The sequence below is a fragment of the Nothobranchius furzeri genome, chromosome 7 (genome assembly GCF_043380555.1).
Source record: "Nothobranchius furzeri strain GRZ-AD chromosome 7, NfurGRZ-RIMD1, whole genome shotgun sequence".
Classification (NCBI taxonomy): Eukaryota; Metazoa; Chordata; class Actinopteri; order Cyprinodontiformes; family Nothobranchiidae; genus Nothobranchius; species Nothobranchius furzeri.
The window spans coordinates 27,197,101-27,221,665 of record NC_091747.1 but is presented as its reverse complement, the minus strand read 5'-3'; the positions used below and the strand labels follow the sequence as shown (position 1 = coordinate 27,221,665).

Genomic DNA, 24,565 nt, shown 5'->3' with positions numbered 1-24,565 from the left:
ATGTGGTAGGGGGCGGAGCTTAGTGTGAGGAGGCTCAGGGAGGAGAACACGTCTCTGCAGCTCCACCTCAAACAGCTGGAAGACCAGAACCAACACATGGATGTCTACACACAGCAGGAGCTGGCACACACGCTGGACACGCTCAACAGGTAAACACACTGAGACACATTGGAGCTGCAGTGCCTCCTGCTGGCTGCTTCAGCCCCATTCTTACTCATCGTAGGCTTACCTCCCTTTTCCACCTGTGCCTTCTGGGCTCGGCTTGGCTTGGCTAGGTAAATAAATCCATCCATCTTCTGAACCTGCTTTGTCCACGGGGTGGGGGTGGGGGGGGGAGCGGGGGGCTGGTGCCTATCTCCAGAAAACGGCTCTAGTTTGATGGTTCTGGAGGTCCAGCTGTCATCTAGTGATCGGTATTCCAGTGTCCAAACACGTGTTTCATATTTTTGATGCAATTCAATTAATTCAGTTCATTTATATAGCGCCAAATCACGACAAGAGTCGTCCCACTGCACTTCAAAAAGTAAACATTTGGATTGTGTTCAGTTCATTATGTCAGGAAGTTACTTCCTACGTAAAAACTCAGCAGATTGCATCAAGTCACTGACTTGTGTTAGAGACTTTGAAGGAAGATTTTAACTTTGGAGCAGAACCAACAGGAGATGGAAAGGATTCAATACCAGATTTGATTATTAAATATGAATATGTTCCTGATCTGAAGAAGAAATAATTTTTTCTGAGAAACATATCGTTGCTACCAGATCATTTGTTCTGGAGATGGAGGCGGAGCTTCAATCTGACATTTAATTAAATGTTCCTGGTTCCAGACCCTTCCAGACAGACTTATGGCCTCATAGACATGATGGGTCTACCTGGAGACCATGATGAAAACTCTGCAACTGTGGTGACCTAGAGTGCAGTCTCTGTTACCGTGGTGATCTAAAATCCAGCCCCTGTTACCATGGCGACCTTGAGTTCAGCCTCTGTTACCGTGGTGATCTAAAATCCAGCCCCTGTTACCATGGTGACCTTGAGTGCAGCCTCTGTTACCGTGGTGACCTAGAGTGCAGCCTCTGTTACCGTGGTGACCTAGAGTGCAGCCTCTGTTACCGTGGTGACCTAGAGTGCAGCCTCTGTTACCGTGGTGACCTTGAGTGCAGCCTCTGTTACCGTGGTGACCTTGAGTGCAGCCTCTGTTACCGTGGTGACCTTGAGTTCAGCCTCTGTTACCGTGGTGACCTAGAGTGCAGCCTCTGTTACCGTGGTGACCTTGAGTGCAGCCTCTGTTACCGTGGTGACCTAGAGTGCAGCCTCTGTTACCGTGGTGACCTTGAGTTCAGCCTCTGTTACCGTGGTGACCTAGAGTGCAGCCTCTATTACCGTGGTGACCTAGAGTGCAGCCTCTGTTACCGTGGTGACCTAGAGTGCAGCCTCTGTTGCCGTGGTGACCTAGAGTGCAGCCTCTGTTACCGTGGTGACCTAGAGTGCAGCCTCTATTACCGTGGTGACCTAGAGTGCAGCCTCTGTTACCGTGGTGACCTAGAGTGCAGCCTCTGTTACCGTGGTGACCTTGAGTTCAGCCCCTGTTACCGTGGTGATCTCTTCCACACCCATAGAACCTGTTTTCTTAATTCTTAAAAATCTTACTTTAAACATAAGATCTAAGCAGGAGATCTGTCTTTGTCCATCTCTCTGGATCGGCGAAAATCTGAGAAAACTTGTTTCTGTTTCAGAGGGAATGAGGTGTCGACCTCTCTACGTCTGCAGGTGAAGGAGGTGCAGAACAGAGAGGAGGAAGTAAAGAGAGAGAACAAAAGACTGAGGAAGGAGAGAGACCTCCTTGAGGACAGAAACCAGGAGCTAGAGACGGAGACACACAGACGGTAACCTTTGTTAGGGTTCTACCCAAGAGTAGAACCCTGCAATGATAAATAACCTGCACTTGTATAGCGAGTTGCACTAAAGTTAGAGGACCCCAAATAGCTTTTCACTACTTTGAATCATTCATCCTTGGGTGGTGATGAGCTACATTTGGGCCGTTTCCACCATCAGAGACCTTTAAAGTATTGGGGTGTCTCCATTTCCAGGCCAGCTGAAAGTTCCATGTTCTGGAACCGACACAAACAGGAAAAAGTACATGGAATGGCCCGGTAGAGTCGGTGTGCGAAACTTTTGATTAACTAAGGCTAATTGGTCAAATCTTATCTGTTTGACAGACTTCAGTTTGTCCATGTACATGAGAAAACTTCATACTCTAGGGTTACTTGTAGGTTCAGTGCTTGGACAAATTCTTTTCACTATAGCCACTTTGGCATCTGGGTCAATACGGATCAGACCCAGAAGGGTAAGTTTTGTTCAGATCTGGGTCATTGTTGAGTTTTCCTGTCTGTCTCGACACTTTTTTCCAGACCTCCTCCTCAGAAGTCCAGCCAAGGCCAATGTGGCCTTGCCCCCACATTAGGGACAAATAGGTTGGCTGAAATTCACGTCTACCACCTCCATTTGGCGAGTAGATTCAGCTAGCGGGGGCCCGCCTACGCGATTCTTTTTCATTCTTGTTGCTGTCAAGAAAACATCTCTGTAAGTTGCATGGAGCTCCTGCTTCAGCGCGGGGCGTAACGTCACCCCGCTTCTCCTCCAGCTTCACTGGCTGCCAGTCAACTTCAGGGTTCATTTCAACATCCTGGTTCTGGTTTTTAGTGCTTTACGTGGACAAGCACCATCTTACATTGGTGATCTTCTTATGGGCTTGACACACGGGAGGCGACATCGCCTCTCCTCCATTCATTTTCAATGAGACATGCGCGACAAAGCGATAATCGCGGGTCTCCCTCCTACTAAGCGAAACGCGAAAAACGTGCGTGTGAAATTTTGCGCTCGTGCACAGGCGACCCAGCGACGCAATCCCAGAAAGTTGCAACATTTTCAACTTTTCATCGCTGTCGCTCGGACGAGGACCAATCAACGGAGGTTTCATTCACTGACCAATGAGCGGACAGGATGCTCCGTACACCTCCGAGCAAACATGGAGGAGAAGTTGATTATTATTATGTTTTATAGTAAAATCAGAAGTAAGATTTCACATAACTCTAGCAGCACCTTGTGAAACATCATATCTACCGCTTTATTAACTCTGAACCGCTTAAATAACCTTAATTCCCTCCAACCTGACACAGCCAAACAAAACAATGGAAGTTTCGATTTCGCCATGGAACAGAACGCGTAGACGGCTTTGCCGCTGGCCGCTGCCGCGGATCGCCTCCCGTGTGTCAGGTAATAAAAGCGACAGCGACAAACTTCGCTGATCGCGGTCGTTTGTCGCCTCCCGTGTGTCGAGCCCATTAGTCCCTACACTTTCTTTCAATGTGTGTGGCCCTCACTCTGTCCTCACTACTGCAGTGGAGGACACTGTCTCCTACTACAGTGTGATGGCAGATGGTGAGAGGGATCAGAAGAGGACAGGATATCAGTGTGTGTGTGTGTGTGTGTGTGTGAGAGAGAGAGAGAGAGAGGGCGGGGGGGGGGGGGGGGGTTGAGGACATACACGGCAGTGAGAGAACAGCAAGCAATAAAATAAAATAATGTGGCTCAGACTCCAAAAGCAACACAGCTCACAACTGCCTTTGCTTATCTTATCAAGGAGGACACCACAGACTTTCCCGCGTGCCGTTAACGGCGCACACCTGCTTGGGGATTTTCACGTTCCTGAGAAGTCCTTGGGAACCAAGGAACCGTACTGATCGAGATGACCCAGATCAAAGAGAGTAAAATGTTATCATCAGGAGAGGGAGAATGTTTAAGTGGTTAGCAGCAGTGTGCTAGCCGATGGCACCCTCCATGAGGCCACCACAGCTCAGCAGAACATCGTTGTAGCTTCTTCTGGGGAGAAAAACACTTAGAGAGAAAATAAAGTTAACAGCTGACATAGCAGGAAATAATGTGGGTTTCTACTGTTTATTTCTACTGTAATGAGTGTTACCGGGTTCTGCTGTTCTTCAGGGTAGAAGCGGAGCTTCTAGAGAATGTCCAGCTGTCAGAAAGGGAAACTCATCAGAAGATGGAGGTCCTCCGTCTGAAGGTACTTGCTTGTCTCTGAGGACTGAGAGGCCCAGACAGGTTAAAAGATATCTGGAGTATCCTGGTGTTTCATCGTGTCCTGTCCACCTGCAGGCAGTGCTGGAGAGGGAGCAGCTGGACAGGCAGAGTGCAGAGGGTGAAGCTTTAGATGTCAGAGTTGCGCTGGAGAAGGTTAGATGTTCCAGAAGGTCTGAGACTAACAGTAGAATCATGCAGCCTTGATTAATCTGGTCTCCTGCTACTTTCTGCTCCTCAGTGCAGGGAGGAGGTGCTGCACCTGTCCTCCTCAGAGACACTGCTGAGACAAGAGGTAGAAAATGGAAGAAATGCTCTGGAGAAGATGTCTGTTCTGAACTCGTCTTTAGTCTCGGACAAAAGAAATCTGAACCAGCAACTACTGCAGGTACAACTCTGCTCCAGGCTTTGAAGAAGAAAAAGAAACGATCTTTTATATAGCGCCTCTCAAGATAAAAATCATCGGGCCCTTCACAAGAACAAATGTACAAAAAATTAAAGCTGCAAGCAGCATAGTTCGACCCTCGCAGCTCCACACTGCTCCGGCCTGGCACGGCAGCCTGGGACACCTGAGCACGTCCAAGGCACAGAAACTTTCACCCCCGACACTGCGAACGGTCACCTCAACCACACCTCACCCTTACTCAGCATCTCCTCTTATCCTGCCATTATATTATGCATCTCACCAATAGGGGGCACTCTGTGTTTACTACACTAGTGGGTAAATCAGTAAATCGTGAGTAAGGCCAGCAAATTTGGTGCAAGTCCGATTACGCGCCACGGAGACCTATTTGGTTGGGAAATCATAGGGGGCGATTTTCCAAATATAATTCAGTCCAATAGAGCTGTTCACAGGTTCACAAAGATCGTTTTGTGTGAATCAGATGTTGCATGGGTTAGTAAGAGACCAACAGCTTCTGTGAAAGCAAGCTAGGGGCTGACAGTTTTAATAGTACTAGGGGGCACTATTAAAATAAAAATAGGCTATGCCCACTGGATTATGATGTCTATTTCTATTGGGGGCTGGACTAGGATCAATCACCAGACATTTCGTGGCGATATCATGAGAATTGAGGAAATGAGAGGCAAACATATTTTCATGGTGTGATGTCGAATTTCGCCATGCTTCCAAACCCTTGCCCTTTTTCGAAACCTGCCAGTACTGGACACCAAGTGACCTCAACTTGTCTACTGCTATTTGGCAGAGATTGCCGTTGATTAGGTGAAAGGAGTCAAATAGGGAGCTCTGAGAGTAAAGCATGGCGTGGTGACAGGTCAAAGTTTGAGGCTTAGCCACGTCCTCACCGTCCAACTTTTGAAAAATCCGTAGGTTGAATTTTCCCCCCTATGTCTTAAGAGTATTTTTACGTCCCCGACATGTGTTGTTAAAATGTGAAGGAGGGGGCAACATCAATCAATCAATCAATACTTTATTAATCCCAGAGGGAAATTAGAGTAAGAAATGCGACAGTGGAGTTAAAATGGGTTTAATTGTTATAAAAGGTTGTAAAAACAAGTGCAAACAGATGGAGAGCATTATTAAAATAATGCCAAACAAACAAAATCAAGATTAAAAGGTTAACATTTAAAAGGGTGAATTATCAACTTTAAAACACCTGGTTAAAACTTCGTTAAAGGTTTTACCAAAACAGAAGGTACTTTAAAAACACAAGTTGATAATAAAAACCGACGCGCTACGAAAACACCGAGTGTTTTAAAATCCCAAATTTCCTGTAAGTAAACCACGATGATCTTAAAACAGAGTCACCCAAGACGACATCAAACAAAGATCCATTTGGATCACTCAGAGTTAAAACTATTAAAGTTAAAACTCATCAAAACGAAGGGGTTGAAACCAAAACGAGGCCAGGAGAACAGCAGAACCCCTGCACTGCTGCAAGGCACAGCCTTTTTATCCCAGGTGTGGGTCATCAACAGGATTCAGCTCAGCTGTGCTCCTCAACAGCCTGGAAGAGAGGAGGAGGGGGAGGGGCGGTGTCAGGCTTGATCACCAGGGCTGGGTGATCTTGGCTCATGCATCCACTGGCCAGGCTGGCAGCCGTAACAAGTATATAGCAGAAGTTTGAAGGCGATTGGTGAAAAGGGGCAACGTTGCATCACTCTTCCAACAACGTGCGAAAAAGACAAAATGGAGTACTTGTACCAAAATGGCCGACTTCCTGTGTGATTTTGAGCCTGACTCCAAGACACCTTTTTGTAGGTCCTCAGACACTACATCAATGTACAAAATTTTGTAATTCTCAGCCAAAGCATGGCTTGGGGCTGACAGTTTTAATGGTTGTAGGGGGCACTATTTCAAATTATAGGCCATGCCCACCGGATTGTCAATCAAATTTTTTGGGGGCCCTGACTAGGATCGCACACCAGAAGTTTTGTGGCAATATCTTTAGAAATGACTAAATGAGAGGTAAATGTATGGCCACGGCAGATTGCCTGAATTTGCCCCGCCACCAAAGCCCCACCCTCTTTCGAAAACTCCCATAAAGTGACGCCAAACAAGCCCCGCTTGTCTTCAGTTACCAGCTACAGTTTTGTGGTGATTAAATGAAATGGGGCAATTTGGGACCTATCACAGTCGAACTTTTCGGTCCCGAGGGGGCGGGGCTTGTATGATGTAATCATTTGACCATTCATTTTACTTTGGGGACGGATGTCGAACGACCACAGAAAGTTTTGTAAGTATTCCCTTTGGTTATGAAGTTATAGCCATTAATATTTTTTTGGCGAGTAGTGGAACTTTGAGGCCTGGCCCCATCCCCTCAACGAAAACTTAAAATCTTCGTCCCATTTCGACGGCCAAAACGGGGTCAAAATCGCCACTTAAACCCAAAATGACTGACTTCCTGTTTGATGTTGACCATGGTTGCATGAGGCTTTTTTGTGTGGACTGGTGAGTACTACAAGTGTCCCAAATTTTATAACTTTACTGTAAAATAAGCTCTATAGGGAGGGGTCATTTTCACATTCTAGAGGGCGCTGTTGAGCCATTTCTTTTGCGACTTTTCCAAATGTCTTAAAATAAAAAAATTACACCAGGATCTATGAATCTGCAAAGTTTGGTGAGCTTTTATGTATGCTAAGGCCTCCAAAAGCCAATTCATTTGGCAGAAGTAAAATAAATAATAATCAGAGCAATTAGTGTAGGGCTTTGCAGCACTTTGTTGCTCGGGCCTAAATATATAAAAGATAAAAAAATTATTTTAAAATATCATAAATTTGGGAAAAGTAATAAATTGTGATTACAAAATGTGAGGAAAGGGAAAGAGAAAATGAGTAAGAAAGAGGTAATAAGTGGATTCCAGGAAAGTCAGAGTTGGGAAAGGAGGGGCTGCATGACTTAATTTTTTTTAAGTCGACAGTCAAGTAAAGAAAATCTAGTCGACATTGACTAATCATTAGCCACGTTTACATGCGCCAAATTTCCTCAATCCGATTGAAATGTTGGTTGATCGGAATTTCCGAATCTCTGTTCACATGGACTCGAACTGAAATGATCCGATCATGCCGTGCGAATATATGCACCAAGCATTTAATCCGATTAAATAGGTTGAGCATGCACAAAGAGTTTCCTTTCCCGAAAGAAAAATTATAAACATATGCCATGAAACAAAGTGAAAAATGTAAAAACAGAAATAACAATTCTTCCTGCTTTCCTGATCCATTTATTCAATTTAATATTTTTATTTAGCTCATAGAAGTTACGTTTTCTTCAGTGAATAACTGCAGATATATGCTTTGCTGCATTTTATTGTTGATTAAAATAAGGGAGCGTTATATCTCTGCCTTTAGCGCTGTGCTGCGCTGCAGAGCGGGGGTGGAGGGGGGTTTAGACTCATGTTTTATTACTGAGCTCTGTTGTGGCTTATTATTAATAACATGTGACAATCAGCTGAAACTGTTGAGAAAAATCTGTTCAAACAAAATAACAGAAGATGTTCAGAAAGTTTAGAAGCCTGTGTTCATCATTAACGAACCACATCTCAGGTCATCTGCGTTTACGTGCTTCTAACACGGACTTTACTGTCGTCCGGAGTATTTAACCGAGGACGTTATCCTACCCAACATCAGCCTCCAACCAGGTCTGTAAAACCCAGATTATCCTGTCTTCTTTACAAGCGCATCTCCATGACCTGCTGCAGAAGCTGCTGCGTTCAAAGCTGACAGAAACGTGGACCCGTGCACTGCAACCTCTGCAATAAACCTGCATGTTTCCAGTACAGATTTGAACATGCTTGTCGAATGATTTGTGCAATAATCAGATTTTTATTTTACTTCCACAAAATACAAGTTCTGAATTAAATATCACTGAAACTGGGACGGCTTGTCATCGGATTTAAAAGCCGCCGCTCGTTAATTACGCCGTCATTTTTGAAGTCTGGCAGCGGAGAGGCCCACTCGCTGTTGCACACATGTGCAGTGGGCATTATTCTACCCCAACAATCAGAATGGCTGTGTACATGCACGTCAATCGGAAGAATGAACGGAATAAACCACCTCTCTCAATCGGATTGAGATTTCAATTGATCGGGCCGAATCGGATCAGAATGTTCCGGTGACATGTTTACATGCAGAATTTTTTATCTGATTGGGTGTTCAATCCGATTAAATACGCGCATGTAAACGTGGCTAGTAATGACATCATACACCTAAAGCGGCTAAAACTGATGATGGGTGACCAAGCGTTTTTTTGTGATGCACGTCGGGAGGCGACGTTCTGGCACAGTGCGTCGCTTTTTGACGCCCGCGGTAAAATGGTAAAATGTGCTACTCACAGATGAAATCAGCTTCATCATGACCTCAGATCTGCCCCAACTCCAGTAACCTTCATGTATTCATCAGCCTTCGAATCAATGTTTCTGATGCTCCTTCTGCACTGGAACTGCTCAACCTTTAACTTTGTCCTTTTCTGCTAAAATTTTTAAGTTGTGATTTGTGTCACGTTGATTTTAATGTTCTAGCTAAGGGAAAGCACATTGAATTGCCTCAGTGTAAGAAATGTGCTATGTAAATACAGCTGCCTTGCCTGGATCACTGTCACATCACTATGGTTGTGTTTTTGCTGTCAGCTGGAGGTGGAGCTGTCAGACAGCCAGTCACAGCTGAGGAGTGTGAGGTCAGAGGTCATTGCTGTGCAGACAGACGCTAATGCTTTGAGAAGAGACTGCAGCCGCCTCAGGTGGGTTCACAGCTAGTCATCCCCCAGGTAAATGATAAATGAACAGATTCAGAGGACTTCAAAGTGCTTTACATTACAGTGAATCATTCAACCATTCACACGCTGGTGGTGATGAACTACTTCCCATACCCCTTTTATTTATAAAGCACTTTTAACATGGCATTACAGCCAACCAAAGCGCTGCACATAATACAAAAAAACATAAAGCATAAAATAGTCGCATCATAAAAACAATCTAACAATAGAACATTGTAGCGTTAAGGATTGGCCACTTATTTATTAAATGATCAATAAGATGTGATGTTCCATATAAATATGAAATATCAATCAGATTGGTCTATGAATATTTAATTTCATATTCCTTTAGTTCTTGGGTTATTCAGGGAAAACACACTTCATATTAATTCAGACAGAGTCAAGCTTTTCCGGTTCGCACTTCACCTTTTTTACAGCAGCAGCCCAAAACGATCTCCTAACACTAGGGGCTGCATGACTTTTTTTTTTTAAAAAAAAGTCGACTGTCAAGTAATGAAAACTGAGTCTACTTTGACTAGTCATTGATGATGTCATACGCCTAAAGCGGTGCGGGGGTGGGGGGTTGGTTCGCTGGAGTTTTTGACAATTAAAATTGCGCCCACATTTTCAAAGTTAAACACATTTCTTTTAACAACGGTAGTTTCACCTTCAGCCCCCCTCCCCCCGCGTAGCGGCCGCAAACTCACTGATGCGCCTGCAGCCTCTCAAAGTTCCTGCTGCTCTAAACATTAAAATAATTATTTCATTTTCTGTTCCTCACTTCTGATTACCTTCAATGGTGTCTGTTTGTTGCAACCACCAGGTACAAAAACTAACTTGTTTTTATTTGACTGTTTTTCTGTCCTGCCTGTTTATTATCTTCCTGGATCTCCTCTCAATCCTAAAGAGAAACTGCTACCTGGGTTCATATATATTCACCTTATGAGTTACCTTTGAACTGCAGTTCTTAAAATCTACCGACTGCAAAAACAGCGGAGTGCGCGCCGGCCGCACCGGTGAGGTGCGTCACCGGAGGACAAAACAGGTGATGCGCCCCGCTCCACAGCAGCGAAACGCATCAGGCACAAATAAAAGACAGAAAACATAAAAGGAAATGAGCCGACATGAACGATCGTGTGTTAAATTTGTTTTTGAGGTGGTGACACCTGATTTGATAATGTTGCTGTGGCCGTGCTCAGGACGCAGATGTCTGGAGCGCGTCAACAATCAGAGCTTTGCATGCGCAAGCTGGTTAAGGTTAGGATGGGGGTGAGGGGAAGGTTAAATTGCAAGAGGGTAAAGGTCACAATTTGGTTAAATGTCCGTTTTACGGCGGGTGTCAGTACCGACGCTCTGGCACAGCGCATCGCCTCCCGACGCCCAGGAGCTTGTCACCTGCTGACAGCAGGCTGCTGTCTTTTCCGAGGACTGCATCTTGCCGGTCATTATCACGAGACAGCGACTCGTTGATGACAGGCATAAAAAGTCACTACAGAGCGGTGAAGTCGACTAGTTCATACAACCCCTGCCTAACACATGGATTTTCTGCTTCCTGATCATGTGACGTGTGACGTACGCGGATGAAGATCGGCTTTAGAGCTGAGATGTTTGTTCTCACGGTGCGGGGGCTCGTTCCGACGCCCACACAGTAAAAAAAAAATGCAAATGACGACTTTAATCGTCATTGGCAGTGAATGAGTTAAAAGAGCTGTTGTGTCTGAAATCACTCGCAAGCGTTGCAGAGAGGCTTTGACCTTGAGTTCAAAAGATAGGATGGTTCCAAGTAGAGGTCGACCGATGTTGGTTTTTCTATTGCCAATACCGATATGAGGCGGCCGTGGTCAGTCAATGGCCAATAAGCGCTGCTGATTTTTTGGGCTGATACCTCTATAGCACCTTATCAGATTGCTTAATTATCACTAATAACTGTGGAAGCACACGATTTCTGAACCTAATCTGTTTTAAACACTGAATTTAACCAACAATTGAATCTTAATGTAGTCACTGCTCAGTGGTAAAATCAAACATTTAACAAGATTAATAAAAATACCAATAAACTGACCAAGTATTAAATATACAAAACAGGTTTCAGAGCATTTATTAAGCAGGTGTTTTATAGGGATGTACACGTAAGTATAAATAAATGCACCTTTAGAATAGAAAGACAGATCCTACAGTGATGTAATAACATTTAAAACTCAACAGCAACCTGCTAAAACACACCAGCAACATCTAAAGTTCATCCAGTCTTTTTAACTGACTATGTCATAACATCTTCATGAAAAACTGCTTCAGTATTAACTAACCTCAGTGCTCTTGACTAAGCAGCAGCTTCTGTGTTAGCCTGGAGATGGGGAAACTTCAGGTTGTGTTTTTACCTTCTTCAGCAACCAGCTCACCAGCCTCCTGCTGATATAACACATCCTTTCCTTGGTTTGGCTCCATGACTTGCTGCCATGCTGGATGTGACTTTAGTTGAGCCATCAGACAGAAACTAAACAGGAGAAACAGTTGTTAGTGTTTGTGTAGAGCATCCATCTTCAGTTGAGTCTGTAGCAGAAAGAGCAGAGAACTCAGCACAATACAGTCTATATGAGAAATATTAGAGCAATGCTCATCTATTAATAACCCTAACTATTCACTAGTGTTACTGACTTCTGACGTTAGATTTTACCTACAAATTCAAACTAGTCTTTAGTCAGAACACGTCTGCTGTTTCTGATCACAGATTACACGCTAAACAGAAAACCTAGAGCTGCATTTATATACAGATCTTTTTCTGTGTGTCTGTTCACCGTATCAGCCACGTAAGAACTGGAGAAGCGTGACGTTCTATTTCGTCTAGTCTTAGCCCTTAAGCGAGCTGCTATTGGAAGGGTGATCTCAGCATCAGCCAATCATGAAGAGCTTAAATGTACGCCCACCACGTGGGCACCCCTTGTGGGTTATATAAGTGGAACGACCCCACTGTTCGCCTCCGTTTTCTCTTCACGCCAAGCTTAAGAGCTTCCTTTAAGAGCAATTACACAAGAAAAATCTACTCACCGACCATGTCCAGCGATGCCAGGACCTGCCCGGCCTGCCAGACGGGCTCCATCTCCAGCGGCGACTTGCACGCCAAGTGTAAGGTCTGTCTCGGGGCTCACCATGCTGGCCTGGCCTTGACCCCCAGGCCTCGTGCCCGTTTTGTACCACTCTGCCCGTGGCTGAAAAGGTCCGCCGGGTCGAGTACTTCACCCCCACCACCGACGAGAAAATTCCGGTGGCTGGCACGTACTCGCTGGACAAGGCGTTACAGTTCTTCAACGTCGGCCAGGAGCCGGCTGGCTCCTACCGACTGGACGATGTCATCGACAGCAAGGAGTACGACGAAGCTGGCTGCCATAGCCCTTCTTCCCTCCTGTACAACACGGAGTTCCACGAGCCTCGCGAGGAGCACGACGAGGCTGGCTGCCATAGCCCTTTTCCCTCCTGTACAACACGGAGGTCGACCACGAGGCTGGCTGCCATAGCCCTTCTTCCTTCCTGTACAACACGGAGGTCGACGAGCCTTGCGAGGAGCACGACGAGGCTGGCTGCCATAGCCCTTTTCCCTCCTGTGCAACACGGAGGTCGACCACGAGGCTGGCTGCCATAGCCCTTCTTCCTTCCTGTACAACACGGAGGTCGACGAGCCTTGCGAGGAGCACGACGAGGCTGGCTGCCATAGCCCTTTTCCCTCCTGTGCAACACGGAGGTCGACCGCGAGGCTGGCTGCCATAGCCCTTCTTCCCTCCTGTACAACACGGAGGTCGACCACGAGGCTGGCTGCCATAGCCCTTCTTCCTTCCTGTACAACACGGAGGTCGACGAGCCTCGTGTGGAGCACGACGAGGCTGGCTGCCATAGCCCCCTTTCCCTCGCTCAGCAGGTCCTTCTGCCCCAGTGGCTTCTCGCTCCTCCCTGCCAGCAGTTAGAGCACTGCTCCAGGAGCTGCCCGCCATCATCTCCGCGGCTGCGGCCCGCAAGGGGCTAGCCGTTCCAGAACCGGCTCCGCCTGAGGCAGATGAATTGGCGGGAATTTTCGGGGCAACACAGACGCGCTGTCCAGACCCCGTCTGGCCACGCTTCCCCGCTGCCATGAGCTGCTGGTCCGCCGCCTTCTCCGAGCCTGCCGGGCTCAAGGCGCCAATTTCCACATATGTGCCCATTACCAAGGTCGAGGGCTTCTCCGACCTGGGCTGGCCATCCGTTCCCCCACTGGAGCCGGACTTAGCCTCGCTGTGTGGCGTCAAGAACCACCTCGCTGGACCGCGAGCAGTTCCCGCTTCTAAGCATGACCAGCTGCTGAGGCAGCTCGCCGATTGCGCACACCAGTGCGCCTTCCAGACCGGCGCTGCAGGAAATAACATCGCCTTTGGCTTTCCAAAATGGTGGAGGAGCTTGACGCTCCTGTTGAGTCAGAAACCATCATTAAAACTGCTGATGCCATCCTCAATCTGTGCGCTGCTGTCCTCACCGGTTTGCTCGCATTGCTGCCTGGCAGACCCTTATCCAGCGGGCCTTGTGGCTCAAGGCCCTGCCCTCCATTCCTGAACACCTGCACAGGGAGCTGCTGGAAGGTCCCATCACCTCTGATGTTCTGTTTGGTCCCCATCTTACGAGCGTCATCGAGAGGGCTCAGACTGCGGCTGAACTTTCAGCCACGGTGCGAGACCTGGTCCACTCTCGGTCAGCCTCGCACTCCGGCCGTTCCCCCAGAGGATGGGACGAACAGCGCGGAAACTCCAGGCGCCCAGCTGCATGGCCCGCCCCGCGGAGCCGGCCTCCTGCTGAGGCGGGACCAGGGAGTTGGCGGCCAACGGTTCCGAATGAGCCAGCAGACACAGCTTTGGCAGTCACAGGAACCTCGCCGAAAACAACCATGAAAACGACTCGTTGGGGGGAATGTGTGTGCTTATGGCTGCAATGTTAACTCTGTGAATTATTTTGGTTTTGAAATAAAACTCAAAAAACGTCACATCGAGAGCAGAATCCTACAGTCCTCTGCAGAACCTTCTGCCGAATCCTCACACATGATGTTCCCCGCACCAAGCACTGCAGCACATCTGCATGTTCACACAGTCGGACTCGGTCATGTTACACGGTTAGCTGTGAAAGGGTGCGCTCCATTTGCGCACCGCCCCCAGCCTACGGCCAGGCCCGACTCATCCCGCTTCCCCCCACAACGTTGGGTGGGACGGGATGTCATGGCACTGTCGCGACCACGCGCAAAGCGCGCACATTGCGCGGCTCCATCCGCTGGCACTTTGACGTCCCCGTGCACGGGCCCGGTTCCCACTCGTCCTTCATGGACTCCACGCTCTGAGGTGCGGATCAGCCTCTTCCAGCTGTTTCACACTCGCCCTTTCGAGCACAGCCCTCCATGGGTCGCTCCCAGTTCTCTGGTACGAGCGACGGCGGTAAGGGCGCGAACCCAATCTTCATGTGACCTCGAGCACACGTCCGCTGTCGGAACGCGCGTACGAATGCCTCCCTTTTGGCTACTCGCTAGCCCAGCGCACTTTCTCCAAATGTCTGGAGACCGCGCTGCAGCCACTGCGCACGGCGGCAACGAGGGTTTTATTTTACCGGGACGATCTGCTCTGATGCGCCCGGTCCGAGGCGTCAGAGCAAACCAGGAAATTAACAGAGCATCTGTCAACCCTGAGGTTTTCTATAAACTGGGGGAAGAACTCCATCCTTTCATCCCAGTCGATGGTGTTTCCCGGGGTGGAGCTGAACGCCTCCCTAATGAGAGCACGGCTGTCGCCGGTGAGAGCGGCAGATCTCACCACGGTGATCTCCCGCGTGCAACCCCGCAAGATCGTGAGAGCCCTGTTAGTCATGAGACTTCTGGGCATGATGGCTGCTAGTCATGAGACTTCTGGGCATGATGGCTGCAGCCCACTCGGCGGTGCTACTAGGGTTGTTGCGCTCGAGGCGCCTGCAATGCTGGTTCATCCGCCTCCGGGTACACCCGATACGTCAGAAGAGACGTATGTTGAGGGTTCCCCCCTCAGTGGGCGGGGACCTCGCTCACTGGGGAAATCCCTGCATCGTCTCACACAGGGTCCCCATCGGAAGTCCTACGTCACACGTATCTGTGTTTACGGATGCGTCACTGCCTGGGGTGGGGGGGCACGTGCTTGTCCCATACGGCGGCAGATCGCTGGCACTCCCACACGCACGAGCACATAAATGTGTTGGAGCTTATGACAGTGAGGAATGTGATCAGACACTTCGCTGCCCTTCTCGATGGCCGTCATGTCGAAGTTCACACAGACAGCCAGGTGGCGGCAGCCTACATAAATCGCCAAAGGGAAGTACGATCCCTCTCACTATTGCGCGTAGCCACAGGTTTACTGTGTTGTGCACATGTCCACCTGCTGTGCCACCTACATTCCGGGGATCCTGAATGTAGCGGCAGACATCCTGTCGAGAGGGGGTCCCCGCGACTCCGACTGGCGTCTGCATCCCGCACTGATATCACAGATCTGGATAAGGTTCGGGGAACCGTCTGTGGATCTGTTCATGGCTCGCGAAAACGCTCAGTGTCGCCTGTGGTTTTCCCTGAGTCCCCGGGACCAACCCCCGCTCGGGGCGGACGCCTTCTCACACCAGCCCTGGCCTCGAACGCTCCTTTATGCGTTTCCACCAGTCCCTCTGATTCCCCGTCTCCTGGACCGAGTTCGGTCAGAACAGCTCTCGGTAATTCTGGTGGCTCCCAGACGCCTGTCCGCGTCATGGTTTCTGGACCTGCAAGCGCTAGTGTCCGGCTCCCCGTGGAGACTCCCTCGAAGGGAGGCCATCGGCTGTGGGTCTGGCCGCTGAGCGGTCACACTTAGGGGTTTCTGGGCTGCCGCATGATTTGGTCACCACGATTCAGAGTGCGCGGGCGCCTTCTACCATCACATCTTATGCTGCTAAATGGGCAGCTTTCCAGAAATGGTGCACAGAGCGGAATGTTCACGCGCTCTCCTGCCACCTGGCGGATGTCCTATCGTTTCTACTGATACTGATGGACAGGGGCCTCGCATTCAGCACTATTAAAACATATGTTGCAGCTATCTCATCCTGTCACCAGGTTTTTGGTGATAGGTCTGTTTTCAATCATCCCCTCACAAAACGTTTTCTAAAAGTTGTCAGAAGGAACAGACCCGTGTCCCGCCCGCTAGTTCCCCAGTGGGATCTAACGGTGGTTCTGCGTGGTTTATTTGAAGCCCCATTTGAACCCTTGGACCAGGTCTCACTCAAGTTCCTGTCACTTACAACTGCCTTGCTGCTGGCACTGGCATCAGTCAAGAGAATGAGCAACCTAACTAACCACCCTCTCAGAGGCTCCCGCATGCCTCAGGATCCGGGAAGATGGCGGGTCTGCTGTTTTATGCCCCAACCCAGGCTTTGTGCCCCAAAACATTAATACTTCCTTCAAATCCAGGTCAATTTCATTGGCTGGACTTTTTCCTCCTCCCCATAATTCTGATGAGGAGGCGACTTCCCATCTTCTCTGCCCGGTGCGCGCGCTCGCACGATATGTGTCACGCACTTCAGGGATTCGCCGCTCACAAAGCATGTTTGTGCACTACAGGGAGTCTTACCTTGGGCAAGTGCTGTTGGCCCAGCGCCTTTGACTCTGGCTATGTGACACCATTTCACTCGCTTACACATCAGCAGGGCGGGATCCCCCTGAGACACTCAGGGCTCACTCAGCCAGAGGGATTTCCTCTTCTGTGGCGCCCCACAGTGGTGTGTCAATGGAAGTCATTTGTCAGGCTGCTTCATGGGCTTCACCCTGTTCCTTTACTCGTTATTATTTACGAGATGTGTCTTCAGGATCCATCACTCGTTCAGTGCTTGGACCTCAGCAGGCTGAGTGAAAGCATTATGGCACCACATCAGCCCTGCTTGAATGAATTTCATCCTCTTGTGGATGATATTTTTTAGTGAGGGCCTCACTCTTTATCTCTGGCTGCCTCAGCCTTTTAAGCCCTGGGCTGAGGCTGAGCGACCCTCACTAAAAGGAGACTTGTTGGGTGTGTCCATTGGTTGAGCTAACCAGTGTGGCGTAAACCCATCCAGCTGCGCATTATTCCAAAGCAGCTCGCTTAAGGGCTAAGACTAGACTCATAGAATCTGGGGTTACAATACGTAACCAACGTTCTTAAGCTCTTCCCACCAGGAGGGGGTGCGGACGCTGCAGGACTCTCCTCTCTAACACACAGAGTGAAATTCTCCGACTCCCACACAGGAAAATAATGTCATCTATAAAACTGCTAACAGCAGCTGAGAGTTTAAGACACTCTCAAAAGCTAACAACAAGCTAGCCTAGCATTGGCAGCATGCTGCCGGTTAGCAGCGATTCTTACGGCTCATTTTTTTCTTTCACCCCGCTAAGTTTTATTTCATGTTTTACTTTAATTCCCACTAAACACACAGCTGTAGGGTTTGAAACACCAAAGAGAAGCCTTACATTTTACTCAGAGGTAAATACCAGGGTTTTTCCTGGCTCAAACTGAGGCAGAGGTGGTACCATCCTGACCATGCGCCAGCACATCCATACTCTGTGCATTCAACTGCCTCACTTTTTAAAGGCCAAATATTATAAAAGACTCAATAATATGCATTAGATTGGTGTTTAGTTCCCTTTTTCCCATCTGATATTTGTAGTTAAAAATATTTTTAAATATTTGACCTGCATTTCAGTAACTTTTTAGGTTTGTATTAATAACACTCATCATAGTCAAAATAACACATAAATACTGTATATCCAGTAAAATATAATGCATTTTATTAACATGCATGTGTATTGGAAATTGTAATAACATTTAATTTCTGTTGCTAACAATGTAATGGTGGCATGTCTATTATGTACAGGTTAGGGGGGGTTCCGTTTTGCCTTGGCCCCCAAAATGCCTTGAAACGACCCTGGCTGTGTGACTGAGTTTTGAAGGTGATCTGAATTGTATCAGATGTATAAATATTACATGTGTAAAATTTATTGTTTTATACAGGTAAAAATGTGTAGTGGAGACAAATCTACCAACATTTGACTTTCAAGCTTTGTTTTCTTGTTTTTATTTAATTATTTCCTGTCCTGTCTGTCTCTCATCTTCCTGCATCTCTAAACTCTCCAGAAAAACTGCTGCTTGGATTCTTACTTTTTCACCTCATCAGTTACTTTTGAACTACGCAGATCAAAGAGATCTCCTGACCGCAAAGCGGAGAGCGCGTTTCGATGCTGCGTCAGTGAGGTGAAATCACCGCAGCACACGATGAGCGGAGTGCGTCAGGAACGATTAAAAGACGGAATACCAGAGGATATAAACACATATGAACGATCATGTGTTAATAATAATGTTTTGTTGCACCACCCTTAGAATGTATCGTGCGCTGGACACAGCGGGCGCACCAACGATCAGCGCTGAGAGTCCATAAATATTGTAATATAGGCAGAAACTGGATCTATCCCTGAAAGATATCTAGCCTCCATAACAAGATCGCTGCTCCTGGATGAAAAACCGGACAGTTTGATCAATGTAGGAACCCCCCACCCCACCCCCCGGACGCCCCGGACTGAGAGTGAAAAGTGGACTTGTCCGGGGGAAAGAGGACGTACGGTCAGCCTACAATAGCACCAACCACAGATACAGGTCTTTCTAAAGAAATTGGCATGTTGTGATGAAGTTCATTATTTTCTGTAATGTACTGATAAACATTAGACTTTCATATATATTGGATTCATTACACACAACTGAAGAAGTTAAAGCCTTTTATTGTTTCTAATATTGATGATTTTGGCGTACAGCTCATGAAAACCCAAAATTCCTATCTAAAAAAATTAGCATATTTCATCCGACCAATAAAAAAAAGAGTTTTTAATACAAAAAAAGGCAACCTTCAAGTAATTATGTTCAGTTATGCACTCAATACTTGGTCGGGAATCCTTTTGCAGAAATGACTGCTTCAATGAGGCGTGGCATGGAGGCAATCAGCCTGTGGCACTGCTGAGGTGTTATGGAGGCCCAGAATGCTTCGATAGCGGCCTTAAGCCCATCCAGAGTGTTGGGTCTTGTGTCTCTCAACTTTCTCTTCACAATATCCCACAGGTTTTCTATGGGGTTCAGTTAATGTTTATCAGTACATTACAGAAAATAATGAACTTTATCACAATATGCAAACTTTTTGAGAAGGACCTGTATGTATCAACTAGCGAGGAAAGCTATTTTTGATCTTCTTTTTCTGCAGCGGTTTTAGCGCTGTTCGGTGCACCACTGCTGATACAGTGCCCTTATAGTGGCGCAACGCTGCGAGTGAAATCAGGCTGGGGTGGCACAAAGTCAGCTGGAGGCGGCCGCCACGCAAATTTCAACGCAGAACAAACCCTGAATACTCCCAGTGCTTTGGATTGGGGTCCTTCACCGGCTTCCAGCAGCAGCGAGCTGCCCGCGGAGGTGCCTGACTTTAAATCTGCTCTACTAAAGAGGCTTATTGGCAGATGCCAATGATGAAAAAATGCTTAATATTGGCCCAATTAATCAACCAACCATTGAATCAGTCTACCCCAGTTCCAAATGCTTGCTCACCGGTCGGCCAAACCAGCATGCGGCAGGAGAACTACAAAATCAGGAAGTGATTCCTGTATATATTAAATGTTGTTTACAAATTCTAGACAAATCAGAATTTGACACGTTTAAGAGGCATTACCAAAATACCTCAGAAATCACGTCTTCAGCCAGATACTCGGAGGTTAACTCTTAGTGTGAAGTTCACATGTTATAACAGTTCTGCAAAGTGAATGTTCAAACCTTAATCTTATGATTTTTAAGTATACTGATAGATGAACTTGTTAACAAATACTGATCTGGTGTAGTTTAAGATAAAAAAAATTAATTGCAGGAAAATTATTCATTTTAACACATCATTGATTGATGCACACATAATTCAAACACTTTAAGATTTAACAGGCGATGATTATATGACACTTATGCAATTATCACGTTATAAAAAGTAATTTTTGATTTAAGGAAGACGAACTTTGTTCAGAGTGAGTGCATGAGACCTTGAGCAAATATTATGGCTCCCTTGTTCGTTAACAAGGTCTTGTGCTGTGCTTTCTTGTTTGGAGGCCAGACAGATGGGTTTTTTTTTTTTTTTTTTGTCTGCAAATAAAAAGTGAATTTCTGGTCATTTTGATGAAAACTTGACCTTTGGGTACACTACAACAACAAAGTCCAGTCAACCAAAGAAGTTGGAACCATTAAAACCAATCATGGATTTAAAAGTAGCCAGACCACAGATTTTAAATCAAAGAACCAAATTGAAAGCGAGAAGACGAGGAGAAATGCTTTAAGAATCGAAGGCCAAAGAAGTTGTGTGTTTTCAGCTGAGATTTAAAGACGGCAAACGAGGGTGCTTGCCTAGCCTGAAGGGGTAGTGAGTTCCACAGGTTTGGCGCACAGAGAGAAAAAGCCCTTTCCCTGCGAGTCCTCAAACATGCCTTATAAACAATGAGAAGGAGCTTATCTGCAGACCTAGGTGCACAAGAGGGGTGGTAGAAATGGAGGAGTTTGCTCAGATAGGGAGGGACCTGGCTGTTCAAAGACCTGGATGCAAGGAGCAGAATTTTGAAATTGATTCTGAATTGAACAGGCAACCAATGCAGTGACTTAAGAGCAGGTGTGATGTGCTGTCTTCTGTCAGCTTCAGTCAGGAGCCTTGCTGCTGATTTCTAGACGAGCTGAAGTCTGGACAGAGTAGCTTTACTGATGCTGTATAAACAGGAGTTGGAGTAGTCTAGCCGGGATGTGATGAAGGTGCGAATCACCAACTCTAGAAGATGTAGCCACAGCTGCCCTGGGGTACACAGGCCCCACCGTTCCCTCTGACCACAGTAGGCAGGGAGGATGAAGTGTCTTGCCCAAGGACACAAAGTCTGACACAGCTAACAAAGAGCTTGGGTTCGAACCAGCAACCCACCAATTACATGGTAATTCGCTAGCCTCTGAGCTTCCCCAAGTAATTTTATTTGGTGACATCACATCTTCTAAAGCTCATGAAGGAAATCCCTGTGTTCCTCCAAAAAAGAGCTCAGGGGTAACTGGTAAATGAAAGAATGCTTTCTGGGAGAAAGTGGTAGTGGAGGGAAAGACTATAGACATGAATACGTAGACGCCCCATTGGGCGCTGGAGACGTCCAGCCTCTCCGCCATATTGGGTGGGTTTTCACATCAGGACATTTTGCTGGTCCACTCTTTGGTACACTGTTACAGAGCTCTACTCCTTAGTTTTAGAGGTATGGTATGATTTAAGTTTTAGTTATGGTTAGGGTTACGAGTAGACTGGTTATGGTTAGGCGCAATCCAGTCACTAAAATGAATGGAAGTCAATGATGGTCCTCACACTGAATGTTAGATTAGAGAGAGAGTGTGTGTGTGTGTGTGTGTGTGTGTGTGTGTGTGTGTGTGTGTGTGTGTGTGTGTGTGTGTGTGTGTGTGTGTGTGTGTGTGTGTGTGTGTGTGTGTGTGTGTGTGTGTGTGTGTGTGTGTGTGTGAGAGAGAGAGAGAGAGAGAGAGAGTAAAATAAATTCAAATGAACAATAAAACTTGTTTTTATTAAAATATAAAATTCATTCACTTATATTTTTTGTCATGCCTTACCACGTCTGATTTAGTTGTAAGGCAGAATAAAATGTGTTTTTAGTTGGGCAAACACTTTCTGCCATAGAAATAAATGCATTGGGGATGAATGGGAACCCATCCAAGATGGCGGCCACACTGATATGTCAGCTCATATTGGCAGCGCCAGTCCACGAGGCGCCTACGTATATGATGTCTGCTGTAAACGCAGTTGGGACCAAGAGGCCCCTGTTCGAAATAGAGAGAAAAAAACATTTCCCCAGGTACATTGCTGCTGCCCACAAGTCAGGAGTGCAAGGCTGTTTTTTATTCCATTTTAACCCACCATGGTGGCTTGTGCCTTTTTCAAATTTACACACCACTTCATAAATTTACCTGCATTTGACCAGTGGCTGGTGCTATTTTCCTCCCCTGTTCTTAAATGCACATCTGTATTTCTCTGTGTCAAATGGTGTTATTTATCTTTTCTATCTTGTTTATTTCTGGGATAATAACGGTGGAAGGGAAGTTAAGTGCCCGTTTTGTAGCTGGAAGGTTGTGAGATCGAGTCCTGCTCAGGCTGTCACAGTTGTTGTGTTCTTAAGCAAGGCACTTAACCCTCCTTACCTGCAGGTGGTGGTTGGAGGGGCCGGTGGTGCCTGTGCTTGGCAGCCCTGCCTCCATCAATGATGGTCCCATCTGTTTGGTATTTTCATTTTCCCATCCAGGGTTACCTGAGGGAAAGTTCAACACGCAGGGGTTATATTAATAAGCTGATCGATTAACCCATACCAATATTTACCAATAAACAATTTAGACTTTGCAAAGTGGAGAGAGAGAGATAAAATGATTCACACGAGTCGGTAGGCAATTCGCTCCCTCAGACAGAACCGTTAGAAAGCAATTATTAAGGACACACAAAATGGTAAAATGCACACACACATTTACACACATTCCTTTAGACTCTCGAAAGGGAGACAACAGGCGTTGGCATAGGGCGCAAATAAATTGTATGAAGCTTTCGAAAATGAACCGGATGAAGGTTTCGTCTAAAAAATAATAAAATAATGTATCCATAATTTATCCAACCCCCCCCCCCCCCCCGCCCCCCCCTGTTTAAACGAAATTCATCCCAAAAATCGACAGATTAATCAACAACAATCACAATATCACGTTCAGGACATATATGTTTGTAGCCATAAAAACAACCTCTCACACACACAAAAAAAACACAATATAAGTACTGACCTCCAAAACAAAATGGCCGCAAGAGAAGGAACAACCTGTACCACACAAAGGATACATCAAGGGGCAGACAATACAGAAAGTGTTATTGACATTGTTGAAACCATAAGCAAAGTTCATTCAAAATAACCGGCAGACTAATAAAACCATAACAACAGGTCTACTATCATTGCTGCAAAGGACACCCCCCCACCACACAGAGAATCACCAAAGGAATAACAAATTTAAAGCAGCTGCAACACTTTTCAACCTGGAGGAAAATGAATGATTATAGTAGGGGTCAAGTCATAACAACCATTCTATGATTCAAAATCAAAGGATAACGATTAAACCGATTAAGTAAAAGATATAAAAGAAAAGAAAATTAACTAAGCTGATTACCAGGACATCAATCAACAGTGGTTACAGAAACTGCATCGTAGAAACCATAATGAAACCACTTTATTAGGGGAAACCATGAACTAAAGCTTTATTAGGTAAATTATGAACTAAAGCCCCTGTCAAGAGTCTGTCAACCATTCTTTTACCACAAACAAGGCTTAAACACAGAACAAACATTGTCACAAAAGTCGATTCCAATTTCTTCTTGACAGCCAATCTATGAAGCATGGGAGGCGTCAGGGGGCTTTAGCAGCTCTAATTGGGGCAGAGCCGAGGGTCACAGGGCTTATCAGTAGGGATTTATGTGGGACTGCAGTGGGGGGCAGAGCAATGAAGATCACGTTGGGATGGTGTTGCACTTTCGTCAAGATGATACAGAAGAGTCCCGGTGGTGGGGCCGTCGATGTGAGGGGCTTGGTTTTTATTGGTGGAAAAAGGCAAAAGGTCATAACAGACCCAGACTCTCTTACTTCAGCTCGAAAGTCCTCGTAGGGACGGCGTCCTCATGCGATGTGAGGCGGGTGGCAGGGAGCCAATCTGCACTTTAGGCCACATCAGTTGTGTGGCAGGAGAGAGAGCCATCCTGAGCAAAAGGCGTGTGGCAGCAACTTTGATGTTGTTATAGCAACGTGGGATCCTGTGACGGTTGGGACGGTGAGGGGATGTCTTTTTGGTCAGGGAGGCATGAAACCAGACAGGAGATTTGGGGTGCTGGATCCGGACATCGTTGGGGGCAGGTCACAGTGTATTCCGGTGTTCCCCCAACTGCTGCTTGTTCCCACTCGTTCCGTCAGACGCTGAAGGGCGGTTCCAGGGTAGAGTGCGACCACCAAACATCAGCAATGGTGTGGTGGATGGACCCTGCAAGCTTAAGGCAGATCGTTTACTTATCTGCCGTCCTCGGTGAGCTCGCATGAGGATGGTTCAGTCGTGGCGACCCCCTCAGCAGTTCAGCAGCAGTGGGAGGGATGAGATGAGTGACCTTGATGCCCCATCTGGT

The 24,565-nt window shown here is 46.8% G+C and overlaps 1 protein-coding gene across 4 annotated transcripts in view; it reads left to right on the top strand.

Annotated features, from left to right (window-relative positions):
* The window catches only part of LOC107372883 (trichohyalin), a 99,453-nt gene that overhangs the window by 60,253 nt on the left and 14,635 nt on the right, over positions 1–24,565 (top strand). For 3 of the 4 annotated variants that reach the window (XM_070552983.1, XM_070552985.1, XM_070552982.1), the window contains 6 exons: positions 10–149; positions 1,734–1,883; positions 4,000–4,078; positions 4,171–4,248; positions 4,334–4,480; positions 9,180–9,289. In XM_070552983.1, coding sequence (XP_070409084.1) covers positions 10–149; positions 1,734–1,883; positions 4,000–4,078; positions 4,171–4,248; positions 4,334–4,480; positions 9,180–9,289 — 704 coding nt within the window. The remainder of the gene's footprint in view (positions 1–9; positions 150–1,733; positions 1,884–3,999; positions 4,079–4,170; positions 4,249–4,333; positions 4,481–9,179; positions 9,290–24,565) is intronic. The other variant, XM_070552984.1, reaches the window with a different exon arrangement.